At 24.4% G+C, this 18,466-nt stretch overlaps 1 protein-coding gene across 1 annotated transcript; it reads right to left on the reverse strand.

The window, feature by feature from the left end:
• Positions 1-3,848: 3,848 nt before the first annotated feature.
• On the reverse strand, positions 3,849-10,492 carry LOC145831614 (cytochrome b-c1 complex subunit 7-like). Its single transcript, XM_082938920.1, has 3 exons — positions 10,237-10,492; positions 4,866-5,007; positions 3,849-4,267 (listed from the first exon to the last, which is right to left on the reverse strand). The coding sequence occupies exons 1-3, from the start codon at positions 10,468-10,470 to the stop codon at positions 4,086-4,088; spliced, it is 558 nt and encodes a 185-aa protein (XP_082795046.1). The 5' UTR covers positions 10,471-10,492; the 3' UTR covers positions 3,849-4,085.
• Between the last annotated feature and the right edge of the window lie 7,974 nt (positions 10,493-18,466).

Below are 18,466 nucleotides of genomic sequence, written 5' to 3' on the forward strand. Positions count from 1 at the left end.
GTGCAATTGCAGAAAAAAAATACGAACATTGTCCTTAAAAAATAATGAATGTAGAAATGAAAATGTCATATACAAGACAAAAGTAGAGTCTAACAACGATTAACAAAGTATATATAGGACTAACAGAAAACGAAATAATAATAAAAATTGCAGTGCATAAAACAACATTTAAGATTGACCCAGATCAGAAGAACCATCTAAAATATAAGAATTTAACCGAACTACCTAGGAAATTCAAGAATTGAAAGAAAATTAAAAAGAAAATGAGATCCTCCGGAGAATAATCAAACTAATTCGAAAAACCAGACAAGAAAAAGACACCAGCAAACTATATTTAAAATAGACTGTATCAATTTTAGAGGAGAAAAGGAACTGAATCATCAGAAGAAACGAACTCATGAACACATGTAGACATCAAGCAAAATACCTACTTAAAAAATGATAAAAAAAAAACATAAGCAAAGTGCTCTATGTAGTTTGTAGTGTCTTTTGTACTTATTTTTGTATTTTTGAACCAAAAATTTCTTATTTTAAAATGTAATTACCGTTAAACTTTTTATACACTAAGTTTTTACCATGCGATTTTGTTTACGCAATCTACTAATTTCTTTTCCTATACCTAGTTAACCAAAACCAAAACATTACCTTTATTTAAAAACAATTAACAAGCCCAATTAGTTTTCTGATTTTAAATTTATATATACCTACATGTAGTGATTTTTCAAGTTTATTTTGACTGAATAGCACTGGTAGTATTACCACTGTGAAATACTAGATTTGAAATAAACTTAGAATTCATAAATCGTTAATCTGAATCTCTTGGAAGTTTTTTTTGTATTGAGCAGAGTTATACTATCTTATTTTAAAGTGATTGATTAATGAACAATGAAAAAGAAACAAAAACTAATTGTTTGGTGCTGAGTAAAATTGTTGTTATATACTTTAAAAAGTTATTAAATCTAATGACAAGAACTAAACTTTTACCAGTAATTTAAAAAAGCATATTCATGACTAGTTTACCTTCTAAATGTTTAACATTTTACAAAATAAAACTTAATAGCTGCAACTAAACTTACATTTTTCGGAGCCAAAATTTCTTATTTTGTTCAAAAACGAAACAAGTATGATATTTATTTTTTTCCTAAAACGCAGTAAATTTTTTTACAAAAAAATCTCATAAAACTTATTCAACATCTTTATAAAATTGACTCGTATGCTGTTAAAATGTTCAGAAACTTATTTTAAGTATAAAAAATTTAAATTGTTTTATATGTCCAGAAACATAATTGTTGTAGTTCTTTTCTGAACGCTTAATTTATTAATAACTTTTATATAAAAACTTCACTAAACCATGATTAACAATTTTTAACTCTTTATTGTTTATAAAAATTTATTAAGTTTATAGACTTACAAAGTCTGGCCGATTGTGTAGAACTTTGTATTTTGTCTTACTTTTGAATACTATTGATTTTTATCTGCAACACTTTACAAAATAAAGTCTTAGGTTTTCTGAGGTTTGAAAAATCGAATTACTTCTCAATAAATTTTGGTGAAAATTAATTTGTTTCTCGGCGTAAAGTTCGTTGTAGTCTAGCTTATTTAGATCTTTTAAAGTATAACTATTTTTTGTATGGTATAAAATATTAAAAAAAAAACATTTATTTTTGTAGATTTTTTAATTTTCATAACAATTCTAAACTTTAAATTAAAAGATATATTTAGTTATAGCGCTCTAAAATGTGTATCTTAATAAGATTGAAGAAAAACAATAAAAATTGTCTATATATGAGATAATAAAATTCCTAGCAAATGTAACTACGAAAGTTGATAAGAACAGTAACTTTTTTTTCTAAAACTTAAAATCAAAGTAATATCTCTATTAGAACAAACACACTTAAAACAAAAGATTAAACCAAACTTTTTATAAAAAAAAATCTTAATGTTTACAACTTGTTTAACCACTAATATAAACCTTTAAAAAGAACATAATAGAAAAATATTAATTTTAAAACACTTGATTTCTAATGTTTTTGAAAACGTAACTATGTTTTGTGTATTTGATCTTAAAATAATATTTATATACCTTCAAGGTAAAAAATAAAACTTTTAAAAAACACCAATAAAATTATAATAATTTTTTTTTTAACTTAGGTCATTAAATCAAACTATGCTATTTTAACAATTAATATATTTTAGATGTTATTGTAATGACATTTCTGATTCTTATTAAACTTAAAATTTTAACAATCTTCACGTTTAGACATATTTAGTTAACAAAATTGTTCAGCTTCAAGTTAACAAATAAAAGTCAAAATGTAACCATGAAAAAATTAATTTTTTTAGCTAGTCAGTATTAAAGAAAATGCAACATCATGTTTTAGGTAGATGCTATGTTTAAAATGAATGCTGAGTTGTCACAATAGTATGTTTAAAAAAATGGTCGGTTTTCAAAAGTATGAAAATGAAAACTTTGAAATAAAAAAATCTTATTTAAAATTTCATTGTCTTGCTTAATATAATGCGGGAATTAAATTTAATGAAATTAAATTTTCAAATGCTACGTATTATAAATGTGTAGCAATTATTTAAACTAATAAATGTTTGATGCACATAAATGTATTTTCTAAAGTAAATCAAAATTAATGACATAGCAACGAGACCATTTAAAGTTGAGTTGCAGTTTCTAATTTCAAAATATTTAAAAGATGATAATGTTAGCAACACTGGTCATTAATTAAAAATAAGTTTTTAGACATGAAGTTGCATACAAAAAGACTACTAGCTGAACTAACCAATTTTGTAAATACTAGATATACTCATTGCTGACTGTCGCTACTTAACTTAATTACTAAATATACTCTTTTTTTATCTTATAAAAATGTAGTATATAAACTACAAAGCTAATAAGTATTAAATATGTTTTTAAAGCTAGGTCAAAATACTTCTTTAATTATTAGTTTTAAATATAAATAAAATTTGTTTTTTATTAATGCTAATAAAATTTTAGAACAATTTATAATCAAATTTGTACCTTCAAAATTGAGATTTAAGGTAAAAATATAAATTTATTTGTACAAGAAATAAAGTAAAAATATAATTTTATTTGTGCTTAGATTAAGATAAAACTTAAGTATATTTAGATCAGTACTCATTATAATTAATTTGAGCATGTGATAAATGACTCAAAAACTTAACTGATTAGTCGTACGTTGAATTTCGCAAATTTAGTTTGACATACACCGAGATTTTTCCTGATATTTTAAAAATATGTTTATTGGGTAAGCTTAAAACGGGCGCCGAAAATCATGATGGTACATGGACAGCTAAAACAAAATATTACTCATTTTTATGTGATTTCCAACCTAACTAAAAATATTAGTTTTACAAAAAACAAGCGTTTATTTATAAAGAAGTTCATAATTAACTAACATATTAAAAATTAAACTTATTTTTAAAATTTTTGTATTTATCTTTTCACTGTGATAATACCACTGTCTCGGACAACAAGAACTCAAAAATTAAAATTCAAAATAAAACAGTTGAGTGATAAATGTAAGTTTTTGGTTTAAACAAGTAAAGCAAATAAAATATTTCATAACCGTTTTTGTAAAATGTTATTTTGTCAAAATTTATATAGTTTTAAATATATCTTTTACTAATGGTCAAAACTTATACAGCTAAAGCATAATTTTTTTTTTTTTTTTTTTTTAATGTTTAAGCATTTGTACTTACAAATCCTGACAATTTGACAAATTTACGAATTTAGCCTTATTTTACTGACTCTAATAATAAAACGTTTAACATTTACTTGGTAACCAACAACTGATTATAAAAATATCTAATTACTGTTACACAAGATGATCGTTTAAAACTTATCTAGAATTTATTTCAAAAGTTATACGAAGGAAGCGAAATCATGAAATAAGATTCTGCAAACCATGCTAAGATAAAACAAATGAAATAGATTTTACTGGAGTTTAATATTTTCTCAATTTTCATTTATAAATTAAAAAGTTTCGTTCATTATGTAAGCAAGTAGAAACAATTGATATTTATCGTAAACATTAACTTGATGATCTGATTATTTAACACAATTTTCTCCTCATGACGTTCTCGTCTAGTTTCTTCCTCATCCGCATGACTTCGACGATGTTGCGGTACTTGAAGTACTGCAGCGACAGCTTGTCGAAAATGTCGTCGTAGTCGTCGGTGGCGCACTTGAGCAGGTTCCTCTCGTGGTTCTCCCGCTCGATACCGTGGATAATGTCTGTTCGGATGTTCGAGTTACGAGTTTGAAATAGAAAAATATACAATATTTTAAATGCCGATAGGTTTAAAAATGTACTTGAGGGCGTAAAAATCAAATTCTTTTGTTTAAATACTTTTAAAACAGTCAATGGAAAGTTTGTTCAGAGATTTTCGTTATATTGCTGATGTATTATTGTTCTATAAACTTAAATTTTTCGGTTTAAAATTACTTTACTTAAAACTAATTAAAACTTTTATTGCAACTACGTTTTTTTTTACTTGGCGTAAAGTTAAGTTCTCTAGCAATTCAAAATAACATCTTTAAATTTATAGTTTAGTTTAAAAAATAATTTTTTCTTAAATATAATTCATGTGTTTAGCAAAAATGTATTTTTTATTACTAAAATTTAACTAAGTAGCCTTGGGTTTTGTAAACAACTTATCATGCTGAGCACAACTAGCTGAAATACTTTGATTTATCAGAACAAGTAAAAAACCTTACATACTAAAACAGATTTACAACACTACTTCCAAAGTTTAAAATTCTTTAAATAGATTACGTTCAACAGCCAAAAATTGATAAAATTCACCCAGACAATCTCATACAAACTACCAACCGTTCAAGTAGCAGTGCTCAGCGTCCATCGGGGTCCACTGGTCTTCGGGCAGAAGATCTTTTCTTGATTGCAGGAAGTTGGCTCTCAGGCACCTGAAGATCCTCGCCTGCTCCTGGTCAGAGGTCATCCTCCTGCGCGCTTCCTGTGGGAAATAACTTTTCGGTAATCTGATAAAATATTAAGACTTTTAGTGATAAAACTACTTTTTGAAAGTGTTAAGAAATGAAGAATGAATTGTAGAAAGTTAATTTTATCAAGTTAAATGTCAGTATTAGATATTATGAAAGTCATACATGTTGATTCTTAGACACTTTAATAAAATATATAGTGTTTTACAGGCAAATCAAAGTTTTAAAAATACTAAGAAACAGTAACAGAAAGTCAATATTGTTTTAAAGTTTAGATGTGTGATCGATATTTTTTCAAGTTATACCTAAAAGGCTAGAAAAGGATAAATTTCTACTGTTTATACTTTTGAGATTAGAGGTTTAGTAAAATATTTTGAATACTTCGCTTCAATTGCAAAAATATTTAAAATACCAAGCTAAAACTTATCAAACTGTAATTTTTTTTATTTTTTTCCTTTTATTAAAGGTTCATAAAACGAAAAAGTCACTTTAGATTTTTTAGTAGAATAATTAAAGTTACAATTTTTAATTTCGTCAAATAATATTTTTCACAATATTAAAGCAGATTTTTTTAAATATATAATGACAGCTAATTTAAATCAAGATTTTTAACTTTAAATTATAAACTAAACTGCGCAAACTAAAAAAAATAGAAATTTTAGAACATACTTTTTATTAATTATAAGTATGTGTTTAGGCTTTATCAAATGTATAGTTAAAAGTCTTAAAGATTTATTTGCAAAAAAAATATATAAAATGTTAGAGAATGATCTTAACTTTATACAATTAAATTAAAGAAGCTAATTGTATACTTTACACACATCAGTATAAAGTTTTTTTGTTTTACAGTTTATCAATTCAAATTATTATAATCTTAGTTAAATGTTGTAAAAAAAATACTAAGTAGAAATTAAATTTAAAATCATAAATAAAATAAAAAACACCAATTAAGTGTTAACAACTTATTAGTTCAATATAAATAAAACAGAAAATAAATTTTTCAAATAAATTTACAAAATATTAAACTTTTATTGCTTATCTTGAAAAGAACTGGCTTAGCAAACTAAAAATTTAAATAATTTAACATACATCTATGGTATCAACAAAAAACTTTAATATAAAAACCTGTATATTAAATGATTTATAATACAATCTTAAAAACTACTACTATCTGTGAAAATATAATAAGTAATTTCATTTAAAAATTATTTTTGTTTGTACCATAGATATATGTTGCTCTACTTTTTATACAAAATATAGAGTATTTTAAAGAATATTTAAATAAATAAACAAATGATCTATTAAATACTCCAAAAAATGTCTAAAAGTGCAAACAATTGCAAAACTTATATAAAAAAGCTATTCTTTTTCTTGTTCGTTAAGTTTGAAAAGATAACAGAACATATAAAAACTTTTAATTGGGAATATAGGATGATTGAAGGTTTTTTATTTTGTTTATTATTGGCCCTTATTTAAAAGTTCAATAAATAAATTGTAAAATACTTTAAAAAAATTGAGAAGTATTTTTTTTAAACCTAATACAAGTAAAACGAGGGAAATTTTTTATCGTCGATATACTTCAAAATTATTTAAAATTATGTACTATAAAATACAATTCCCGTTTGCTTTGTTTTGCTAAAGACTTTAAGTTTAAAAAAACCGTTATTCTTAACATTAAATAACTGCATTGTTGTATCTTTAAAAGAAATAAAAAATAAGTATTTAATGACTAAAGTAAAATTTAAAGATATATATTTATTAATATTACTTTTACACATAGTATTTTAAAAATAAAATTCCTACAAATACAATCATATGGGTAGGTGTCAAATTTGCACGAGCGTACAAAATTGCACAAAGACACTTTTGCACAAGGGGGCAAAATTGCATTAAGAAACTTTTGCACGGAAGGTCTATTTTGCACGGGGTTGAAATTTATTTTTAAGTTTTAATTTTTTTATTACTAATTTTCATTATCACTGTTACCACTAACCCTTACCCTCGGTCAGTAAATTATTTTATTTGTTTATTAATTAATTTTCTATTTTTATATTACTTATTATTTGTTTCTTATCTTATTTTTAATATCACTGTTACCCCCAACTCTTTCCCTCAGTAAGTAGCTTTTTTCATTTATTAAATTATTTTTATTTAATTTTCTTGTTTTTGTTTTAGTAGTAACTTTTATTACTTTTTATCACTGTTACCCCTAACCCTTACCGTCAGTCAGTAACTTTTAATTTCTCGTTGTTATTTTTCATTAATGTTTCTATTAGTTTTTTGTAACTCTCGTGCAAAATTGACCCTCCGTGCTAAATTGTCTTCGTGCAATGTTGACCCGTTGAATCATGTGTTACTAAATAAAAAATAAAATCAGACAGTTAAAATAGGATTTTTTTTTAAACAGTGTTTGATATATAATAGTTATTTTTCACCATTTTAGTGAGCTCAAAATAAAAAACCCTTTTTAGTCCTTCGACTTTGATCAGTTGTACTCAAAAATTACTTTCAAATTTAAAAAGCAGGAAAAGCAATTTGAAGCTTTTTAAACAATCTGCAAATTAAAATCAAGTTGAAAATTAAGTCTTACTCCCTGTTGTTTTAGTCTGTAAAAAACTACTAAAAAACATTCTGTTGTAATTTAAATATTAATATCATAATAAAACTGAAGCAATAACTGATCAAAATAAAATCAATAATAAAAAAAAAGAAAAAATAGCAAAATTGTACCATCTACTTCAAAATAAAGAATTTTAAAAAACATTTGAACAAAAATTTACTTAATTTGAGAAAAATTATAATAAATCATTAAGTTATAGTAATAATAATTAAATACTCTGTGGTATGCTCTATCTAATTTAATTTGTTGCAAAATATAAAGAACTTTTTATTACCTTTAGAACAAACTCTGAAATTTTAAAGATTGTATTAGAAAAATAAAAAGTGGCTTAACTCTTTTTGGTTGATAGAAATTTAAACAACTTACAATTGTAATTTTAAGTAAATAGATTAAGTAAAAAACTGATAATTTAAGCTAGTATTTAGAGTAGAACAAAGTGATTTTTTAAAACAGTGAAAAATTAGTTTTATACCCGAAAAATTTATTTATTTCGTTCAAAACTATCTACATTTTTCTGCCTTTAAATGAATTTTCAACAAAAAACAAACTGATAACTTTACTGACCTCAAAGCAACCATACATGTATTTGCCTTTGATATTTTTTTAAGAATTGAAAACAAGTCAAGAAGTTCATAGGTTTTGTAAACAACGTAGAAAGTACACTTCAATATTTTTTACTTCTAATTTTAAATATAAATGTAATTTGGTAATACTAAGTATTTTAAACTATTAAAAATTATGTAAATAGAGTATTTAAAACTAGATAAGTAATATATTGAGGAAATCAAAAATTAAGATACATTTTCTTTTAATTAGAAAAATATATAAATAAATTTAAATCAATTCTTTTTTTAATAATTATTCTATATATATAAAATAAGGTTAATGTTCAAACTTAAACACCTTCTACTAAGCCCACTTGAAAGGCTTTTAAATAGTTTATTGAAATGGCGATTTTAAAAATTCTGGTACATATGTTTCATAAAGCTTTAATTTTTCATAAAGCCTTAATCATCAGCCAGTTAAATTCAAATTTAATTAAATTAAAGTTTTGAATTTAACTGGCTGATGACTTTAACTTTATGAAAAATTAAAGCTTTATGAAACATATGTACCAGAATTTTTAAAATCGCCATTCCAATAAACTATATATATATATACATATATGTAATTAAGTTATTTAACTTGATAAATCAAATTTTTCACACTGAGCCAACCTTAGGGCTTTATCAATAAAAAGGTTTATTTCAAGATGTAAAACTCGAAGGACTCGAGTCTCGTGCCTATGCACTCATCAGCTTCAGAACAAGTTTAAAATAAAGCACAAAACAAAACACACAAATGAAAGTTGAAAAAGTTAGCATAAATAGATTATGACGTAATTTTGAAACTATCAAAAATCATGCAAAACGGCTTGTACAAAAATTAATTTACCAGTCGACAATAAACTGGCAAAAATTGATAAAACTTCAGTGAGTAACTATATATTAGGACAGATAATTGAAAGAGATAAAGATAAAATTAATTAAATTAAAGTAAATTTTATTAAATTTTAATTTCATCTAAAATAATCTAAATTTCAATTTGTATCTTAATTTTATCTTTATCTCTTTTACTTTAATTTTACTCACTGAAGTTTTATGAATTTTTGCCAGTTTATTGTCAATTGGTAAATTAAAATGTAAGAATTTTCATGTAAGTACTTAAGGGCATAAGAGAGGAGGGTTCCAAAATTTTTTTTTACAAAAATTACTCTTATATAAAGCTTTAAGTATAAACTACAAGTCAGTTTTTATAGTGTATACAAACTTTAATTAGTTTTTGAGATATAGACGGTTTTGTAAAAGTTACCAATACAAACTTATAAACAGCAAAGTTTTCAGGGTCAATTTTCTAGAGAATTTAAAAATTTACTACAAATATATTTCCCCTTTCATTTTTAGAGCTACAGACCTCCATTTTTCAGGAAGAATTTCTTTTATAATCTAAAGGTTTTTTAATGTTGGGCTTTTAAAAACAATCACAAATTAAAATTTTAGATAAAAATCAAAAAAAAGTGGATATTTAAATATTTGTTTTTATTAAAACAAAATCTTAAATTTTAAATATTAGTAATGGACTTAATGTAAAAATTCTAAGAAGATTGGTTAAAAAATAGAGGATTAGATAGATTTTTAGTAAAATAGTCTTATTTTGCGTTTTTAGTTTTTGCCTTCCATTAGGAACCTACTGAGGTCACCAACTTTGATTGCATATATCTAGAATTTTATTGAGCAGTTAATAACATCCTATAGCTCAAATTAAACTTTAATTTTAAACAAACTAAACTAAGATTAAAATTATACAAATTAAACAACAAAATAAGATCAACTTGTAAAAATCAAGGTGGACCCCCATGCTCTTATCTAAGATTAACAAAAAACCTGATTACTACTAACATGTTTAAAATCTACTTTTCACTTTGAAATATGTATAGAAGATAAAATATCATATATACCTTAACACAAAATTTAGATTATTACAAATGAAATAGCTGAAAAGGTCAAGTCTTTAAAATAGTTAGAGAAACTTTCTGAGCCATTCATTCAAACAAACTGTTTAATACCTTTTAAAACAAACATACTTGCATAATGTGTTTCTTTTCATAACCAAGATCATCTTTCAACAAACCCATTCTTGGGTAATGACTCAATGTGTAGTCAATTTTCCTGAGGTTCCTCTCAATGGGGCCAGTCTGTTCAGAGACACAGGGAAGCTGGTTTTTGAACTTGCCAACCTGCCAGTTGGTGTTGACAGGTTTTGTTGCTGCCTTTCCAACGTGTTTCACCAGCTCAACTCCATGTTTTGTGGCACTCATGATTCTTTTTATTTTAAATAAATACGCTGTTACATTGATATGAGTCATAAAACAAATGAATTTAAAAACAGTAGTGTTCAATTAGTAAAGTTACTAAAACAATTTTAAATAGAACTTGATACCCAAAAGTTTTTACTTTTAATATTTACTGCTTTTAAAAACAACTTAATTATGTCTCTTAATTTCATTTACCAAATTTCTCCAAACACAGTATTAAAAAGTTAGCAGTAAATTCTAATATAAAAAATGTTTTTTTAGTATCTAAAAACATATACAATAGACATCATTGAGGCTAATTTTAAGATTTTAAATTTTTGTTACTTGTTTTTTAGATACTCCTTCATGACTATTTTAAGTACAAGTTTTTTTTTGTTCCTTTTTAATATAAAATTAGGAAAAGAAACTAGATACTTTTAACTTACTTAATGCTACTCTTTGTGTGCTTTATAGTAATTTAACTTGTTAATATATATCACGGTTTCTAAAGTGGTCATCTTAGCAAGTCAGGGGTGACAAGCTTCAAAATGAACTTTTAACTAAATACAAATAATTAGTTATTTGTTATGACATAAAAATAACTTATTGGACCAACCATATATTTATAAATATAACGTTATGGTTTTCAAAGGTACAATTAAAAGGTAAATTTAACATCAATAGTTATATGCAGGGTTGCCACAGATAGAGCTTAAATAAATTCTTGACTTTCATCTGTAATTTTTCTGATTTTTTTTTAATGTAACTTTTATTTCTTAATGTAAGTTAACTTATTCCAGGGTTGTCACTTCACATGGAAACTTGAAATTTAACAATTTAGGCAAAAAAAATGGAAAAACTTGTAATTTTGAATTGAAATCACTAATGAAACTGTAATTTAAAAAAAATTAGTATGTTAAGTAGTAAAATTTTGGTTGGACATAAAAAATTTATCATACAGATAAAAATTTTTTGTCATCATCAAATTTTTTTTTACAAATTTAAAGTAGCTTAATAGTATTTTATTAATTATTTTATACTATTTAAGACAGTTTCTTACCTTAAACTTAATTTTAAACTAAAAATAGACCCAAAAATGTCTACTTTTAAAAACCTGGAGGAAATTTGGAAAACCTGGAAAAAAATTTGAAAAAACAAATGGCAACCCTGTTATTCAAAAAATCAAGAAGTACCACCACAAAACTTTCTTTAAATTGACCACAATGTGTTATTGTGATAATTGTAAAAAAGTTCCAGCTAAAATATTAGAAAATTGAATTCCACCAAGGTGAAAGTTTTTTAGGGTTCCCACTAAAACTTGAAAAAAATAATAAAAGGGAGATCCTTAAAATATAGCAAATTTAAAAGGAAATTATCAAAAAAACATTGAACTTTTAAAACATATTTTTAAGTTACAGACAGTAAAGGCCTATGCCATTAATGTTTTATAAGCACAGTCTTAATAAGAAATTAAAATTACAAAAGTTTAAGGGTTTTTAATCTCTAATTTTAGTTAAATAAGTAAACTTTAGATAAATAGTATTTAACATAAATAGAAAAATTTTTGGATAGGTGGCGCAACAGAGTTACATTTTAGTACTGAGATTGCAATGATTTTGATTAAAAAATAATAAATATTTGTTTTAATTATTTTTCACCACTTGGTGTTGATGTTTTGGTTTTCAAATTTCAATCACAGAGCAAAATAACTTAATGGCATAAGGGGGTTAACACTTTTTCACAATTTGATCTTATTTTATATAGTTTATACTAAGCTACAAGATGCTTTTCACAGGTTTTAAAAATTCTAAATAAACTTTGAGATACAGCCAGTCAAAGTCAGAGGAAACAGTAGGTTCCTTGAGGCAAAAACTAAAACGGTAAAAGTAAACTATTTTACTAAAAATCTATCTTCTCCTACATTTTTTAAGATAACTACCTCAAACTTTCAGGAAGTGTTCCTTGATATATTTATAAAATTCTATCGGAAAGAATTTTTTTAAATTTTGTTCAAACAGAAATTTCTAAATATTGCAAGGAAAATTTCCTGAATTTTTGAGGTAGTTTTCTCAAAAAAAGTAGGAGGAGTTAGATTTTCATTGATTTCTAATTATTTTCCGTTTTAGTTTGTGCCTCCAATAAGAAACCTAAAGTTGCATCCAACTTTGACCAGCTATATTTCAAAAATTATTTGAATTTCAAAACCTGTAAAAAGCATCTTGTAGCTTAGTAAAAACTCTATAAAATAAAATTAAATTGTGAAAAAGTGTTTACCCCCTTAATTTTTGGGATTTTCAACTTTTTTTCAATTTTCTCTAAGGACATATAGGGATTTTTAAGAATATTTCAAATTCTAGGGAATTATAGGGAAGTGTGAACCCTTTTTCTTTAATTTGTCTTAAATCTTGCAGAGAGTGTTATGGTGTTTTTGGCAACTGTATTTTTTTTTGCTTTAAACTCAATGGTTGCCCTATTCATAGTTCTACCCTAATTTTTGCTTTCATTAAAAAATTTTTTATCATTATCTTTAATGAACCATTCAGAATTCTTTTTAGAAAGCAAAAAATTCTTGAAGTATGATGGTTTTGACTTTGCAATAATTAAAATACAATAAATGTATAAAAAATTCTTAAATACTATAAACTGGTCTGGTAGGAAAAACAACAATGATTAGTCTGAGTTTGAAAACCATTCACATAAAGTATAAGTTTTTTTGTAAAAGTAATTCTTATTATACAACATCAAACAAAAAATAAAGTAACTCTCTACCACATAGTAAATACTTACATGAAATCATAAAAGTTTTTAAATCATTTAAAAAATTCAATTAGACCTATAAAGGATAAACTGCAAAAGAAATATTTTTTAGAAAATAATATTAGCAAAAAGCAGTTTTAGTGGTATGAACTTTTTTGAGATAGCAATTCCTAACTCTTTTAATGAAAACCCTCATTTAAATATGACTTTGTGGTAACCATGTACATGTGTGTTTACTTTGCCAGAAAAAAGGTATTTCATTAGAACTGCACTCAAAGTGTCCAATAAAAAGTATATTAAAAACTAGCTTGAAATTTTGGTAAAATATAAATTAATCTATAACTTTGCATCAAAATTTTAATCTAGCCTGAGATTTTTAGAAAATTAAAAACTAATTAGAGTTTGCATTAATTATTCAAAAATTTAAATAAAAAAGGCTAAGCGTTTGGTAGCCCTAATACTGTTTTTCATTTCTTTTTCATAAAAGTATTTTTATATGGCAAAAAAACATCAGTAAAGAAAAACATAATGTTTACCTTTTTTTATGTTAACTCTTTTTAAATATCTTTGTATTTTGAAAAAGTGTTTGAGTATTATAATCTGTTAAAAATATTGTTTAGGATAGAAAAGCAATGGTCATAAGTTTTAATAAAATAAGTTTAATCAATAATTAATAATAATTGATAATCTGAAGAATTTGAATACAAATAAATGAAGAATTATTTAAATATTAAGTTCAAACATTTTTAAACGAGACTAACAATTAATTTTATAAATAGAATTAGGCTAAGTATTTCATAAAAGAAACAATAACTAATGATTACATTTGAATTATCAAAAACTTTATTTTATTTGTTGTTCAATTTTATGTAACTATTCATGAAGGGTAAAATATACAAGTTTCACTATTGGCATTCCCCTTAAAAACAGTATAAAACCTTTACAAAACATTACAACAAGGCAGGGTTATTACCTGTTTTTGTTTATTGAACAACGAAATAATACGCTAAAAAAATTTGGTCCTAGCACCCGATGCATGAAAAAAATTTCTCGGTTATCGAGTTGCACACCTTTTGGATACCTTTAACGATAGCAAGAAAAAAAAGTTAAGTATATTTATTAGCGAAAACAATTAGGTATTTATAATTGATAACTAAAAATTAATAAATTAACTTAATCAAATAAACTAAATCAATATTAAACTAATAAAGATTTTTAAAAAAATAATATTTAACCATCTATTAAGAAAACAAAAAATAAAATATGCTTAATAGTGAGCAAACGTTTTATTATTTTAACTTTTAGAATCATACTAGAATATTTTTGTAGCGACTTTCTTAAAGAATACTTGGCATTTATGGCTAATAAAGTACTAACACAAGTAAAGAGAGCAATTTTTTTGAAAACCTTTTAAGTTTGAAAAAAAAAACAGTTTTTAATAAAAAATACTTAAAACTGTTTTTTAAAATCTTTATAATTAATACATGTTATTTTCGACATAACAAAAAAAAACAGTTTTAAATAATATTTTGATTAACTAAATTTTGCTTTTTTACTTTTACAATATAAAAATATCTTTTAGAAAAAAGCTTCAAAATTTATTACGTCGGTTTTTATTTTTATTTGAACGTACTAAAAATTTTTAAATGTAACGGTTGTTCCCTTAAAATACTTTTTAGTTATTTCAGATAATTACATTTGTTTCCTTGTTTAACATAATTAAAACAAATGATGAATTCGAAATAACTTTATTTATGAAAATAATTTTAAGAGTGTTTATTGTAATGTACTTAATTTTTTTAATTTTTACAAATTTTAAAAATGTAAAAATTCTTAGCATTGCAGTTAAAACATTAAAAATATATTGTTTTATTATAAAAAGTAGTACTATAATTTACTTAATACAAATATTAATTTATTTTTAATATCTCATTAATATTTGAGCACGTTAACCTACATAAACAAACATTAAAAAACAAGACTATATATACATATATGTATATCAAAAGCAGTGAAAAACGCAAGTTTGAAGCGAAATATGGAGCGTTAACAAAAGCTATTTGCAAATTTGTAACTTTATGACATGTTGTAGAGAAAGTTTATTTTAAGTTGTATTTAATTGTTACTTATTATGCTATACTTCATGAACCTTTAAATGATTGTTTTAAGTTGTAAAACAGCAAATTTTTTATTGGTTTATTTTAAACATCATTATTTTAACTAAAAGTTTTAATTTTGGTAACAATGAAAAAAACCTTAAAAGAGTCTCTTAAAATATTAAAGTTCAACATCAGCAAATGAAAAACAACAAAATAATGTGTTTTTATCCAAACCAAATAAATATCGTGAATTTAAATTAATAATATGAAAAGAGTATAAATTAGTGTTTTGTTCAGTTGTTAAACTATTTTATTTTGTATGTATGTATAAAAAATAGTTAACAAAAACATTGGCGAAAGTCTACAGAACCGATGCCTGGAATTTCATATACCGTGAGACAAGCTCAATTTTACAAGGTTTGATCATACCAATTTGATCATCAGACCACATGCCTTCGGTAGACTGAGACCGGTTTTGTCCTGATAAGGACTCATTAATCAGTGCACGGCAAAAAAAGTGCTGACGTTACTGATAAATGCCAGCAAATGGTTTTGCATACCGAATTGGTATAATCAAACCTTGCAAACTTGAGTTTGTCTCACGGCATATGAAAGTTCAGGCTTCGGTTCTGTAGACTTTCGCTAATGTTTTTGTTGATCGTATTCAAAACGAGCGTACCAGATGTATTGTCTAGACTCTAGTGGACAATGTATTGAACTTTACACGGCAAGAGAGAATGCTGACGCCACTGATCAATGCCAGCAAATGGTTGTTTCATGCTTGCATGTATAAACCGTTTGTAGATAGAAGATTACAAGTTTTTCAGTTGTGACTGACTGATAAGTTCTAATCAGGACGAAACCGGTCTCAGTCTACCGAAAGCTTGTGGTCTGATGATCGTATAGGTATGACCAAACCTTGTAAAAAATATATAAGTGGAAACTATTTGTTTTGTGTCAGACTTGCAATAATTACAAAAAAAAAATTACAATTTTTTCCATGGCCTGTAGCATAGTTTAAACTAACCCAATGTTTAAAAATATTGAATAAGTATCAAACTAGATAGATTAAATTAAAAGTTTATGTATAAAATATTATTACAAAACTTAAAATAAAGAAACTAGTACGTGTGAAATGTGAATACTGAAGAACTTCAGTAAACATCATAAAAAATATACCATGAATACAAAGATGCTCGTTTTGAATCAGGATAGATGAAATTAGTTGTACTTGTAGTTTACATTATGATGATATAAACATGTAGTGTAGTGCATATACCGGTTTTTTTCAAAGCCTAAAAACTTAATCATATGAAGTAAATAATCTTATTCTTAGAAAAAGTCTGATGAAATTATGTTTAATCAAAAAATATCTAATCTTAATAAAAAATAACTTAGTTACTGTTATAATGGTAATGAATATTTATAAAAAATTATCAGTTAACTGGAATTTTTCTTAAATTGAATCATAATACAAAGATTTGTTTTTAAAACTACTACGGTAAAAAAAAAATTGAAATCATTGCGATAAAAATTAAAGTTGTACAAGTAAAATAAAAGTGATAGAAAAGTTATAGATGTTATATTTAAATAGTTACATTATACACTATTGGAAGATAGTCTTAAAATGTAGTAAAAAGAGTACCAAAAACTGTGTCAAAAAAAAAACACAAACATCTATTTAAAATCTTCCTTACAAGAAATTTGATTTCAGTCGGATTAATTTTTTTTGCTGAGTCAGCGATATATTCAAAGATTTTTATTAAAATTTTTTAGTTTTTATTTTTATTTATACCTACCTTATCAAAACATATAAAAAACTAATCAAAATATAACAATAATCGAAATAAAAAATAGCACCAAAAAACACTTTTTTGATGACTCAGCAAATAAGCAAATTAGACCTATCTTTAAGTATGCTAGAATTTTGTATATTTTTCTAAGTATTTACTATATATATATATAGTTAATTTAACTAAAAAAGATTGCTAAATTTACTGAAATGTAAAAAGCTTATTTAAATAGAAGAGTGAAAATTAGATATTTTATTTACAACCAGGTTTCGGTGACAATAAACAGTTTACTACTTTATTTTACTTGAAGAGGTTGCAATTTTTTTGTCACCGAAACCTGGTTGTAAATAAAATATTTAGTTTGCACACCTCTATTTAAGTATATAACTAGTAAACTGTAATGCTTTTTAAAGGAATTAGATTAAGTAGGACAAAAAAAAAACACAATTTCTGTTAAATGTTTACCAGAGTTTACTTACTTGTAAAAAAGAACATAGCTTATCAAACTTAACAAAAAAACTATACTTTTGTTTATAACGATAAGCTTATGTTATTCAAAAATTTATCAAAATATTAAAACTTAAGAATCTGAAACCACTAAAATGTGTAAACTTCAATTTGCATACTTCAAAACGAAATTTCACCGCTTAAAAAGTTTATAATACGTAAAGAACATATTGTCCAGCTTACAAGAATTTGAATAAATTTGTCTTTAATAATATTACTGTTTGCTTTAGATCGAAATACAGCTAAAAGAATAATAAACTAGCTGTCAGCTTAAAAAAACAAATTTTGAAAAGTTTGTGTTAAATGTAGACTATGAGGATTAGAAAAATAACAGTTTTGTTTGTATTTTAATCTAAAAGCTAAAATTTATAGGGACTAATTTGTAGTTTGCAGTCTTTAAAAAGTAAAAAAAAAAGATAAAAATTAGCTATATACTTTTTCAAAAACTTGCAATTTTTTCAAGTCTGTAAAAACATTTAAGCTCAAAATACCTTCAAATACAAGCTCTTTATAGTAAAGTTTGTAATAAAAAGTATTTACCGCGTAAACTTTATCAATAAGCAGTTTACTTAGTTTACAGGACAAACACGATTTCAAAGCAGTCTATTCCTGAATGTCTGGTAATTTATATCTCTTATTTAAGCTTTATGCATAATGTAAACATTGGTTTAAACTTTAAAGTCTTTCTTTTTATAAACATGACAATGAGTTATATCTAGCATTGGAAGTTTCTAAACAAATGTAAGTTAACAATTTTTAATTTTACTTTTTATCATATATTGGTTGTAGAAAACATCTTTTTTAGTTTCCTCAAATTAGATGATAATTTTTAAAACTTTTGAAATCTCATCGTATTAATATAGT

The sequence above is a fragment of the Thalia democratica genome, chromosome 3 (assembly GCF_965202585.1).
Source record: "Thalia democratica chromosome 3, ktThaDemo2.hap1.1, whole genome shotgun sequence".
In the NCBI taxonomy this organism is placed as follows: domain Eukaryota; kingdom Metazoa; phylum Chordata; class Thaliacea; order Salpida; family Salpidae; genus Thalia; species Thalia democratica.

Excerpts from the sequence above, each read along its gene's own strand:
- LOC145831614 (XM_082938920.1), bottom strand. The coding sequence starts at position 10,470 with ATGAGTGCCACAAAACATGGAGTTGAGCTGGTGAAACACGTTGGAAAG. Across the intron at positions 5,008-10,236 it reads AAAAGAAACACATTATGCAA|GAAGCGCGCAGGAGGATGAC; the intron begins GTATGTTTGTTT and ends TATTTCCCACAG. Across the intron at positions 4,268-4,865 it reads TGAGCACTGCTACTTGAACG|ACATTATCCACGGTATCGAG; the intron begins GTTGGTAGTTTG and ends ACATCCGAACAG.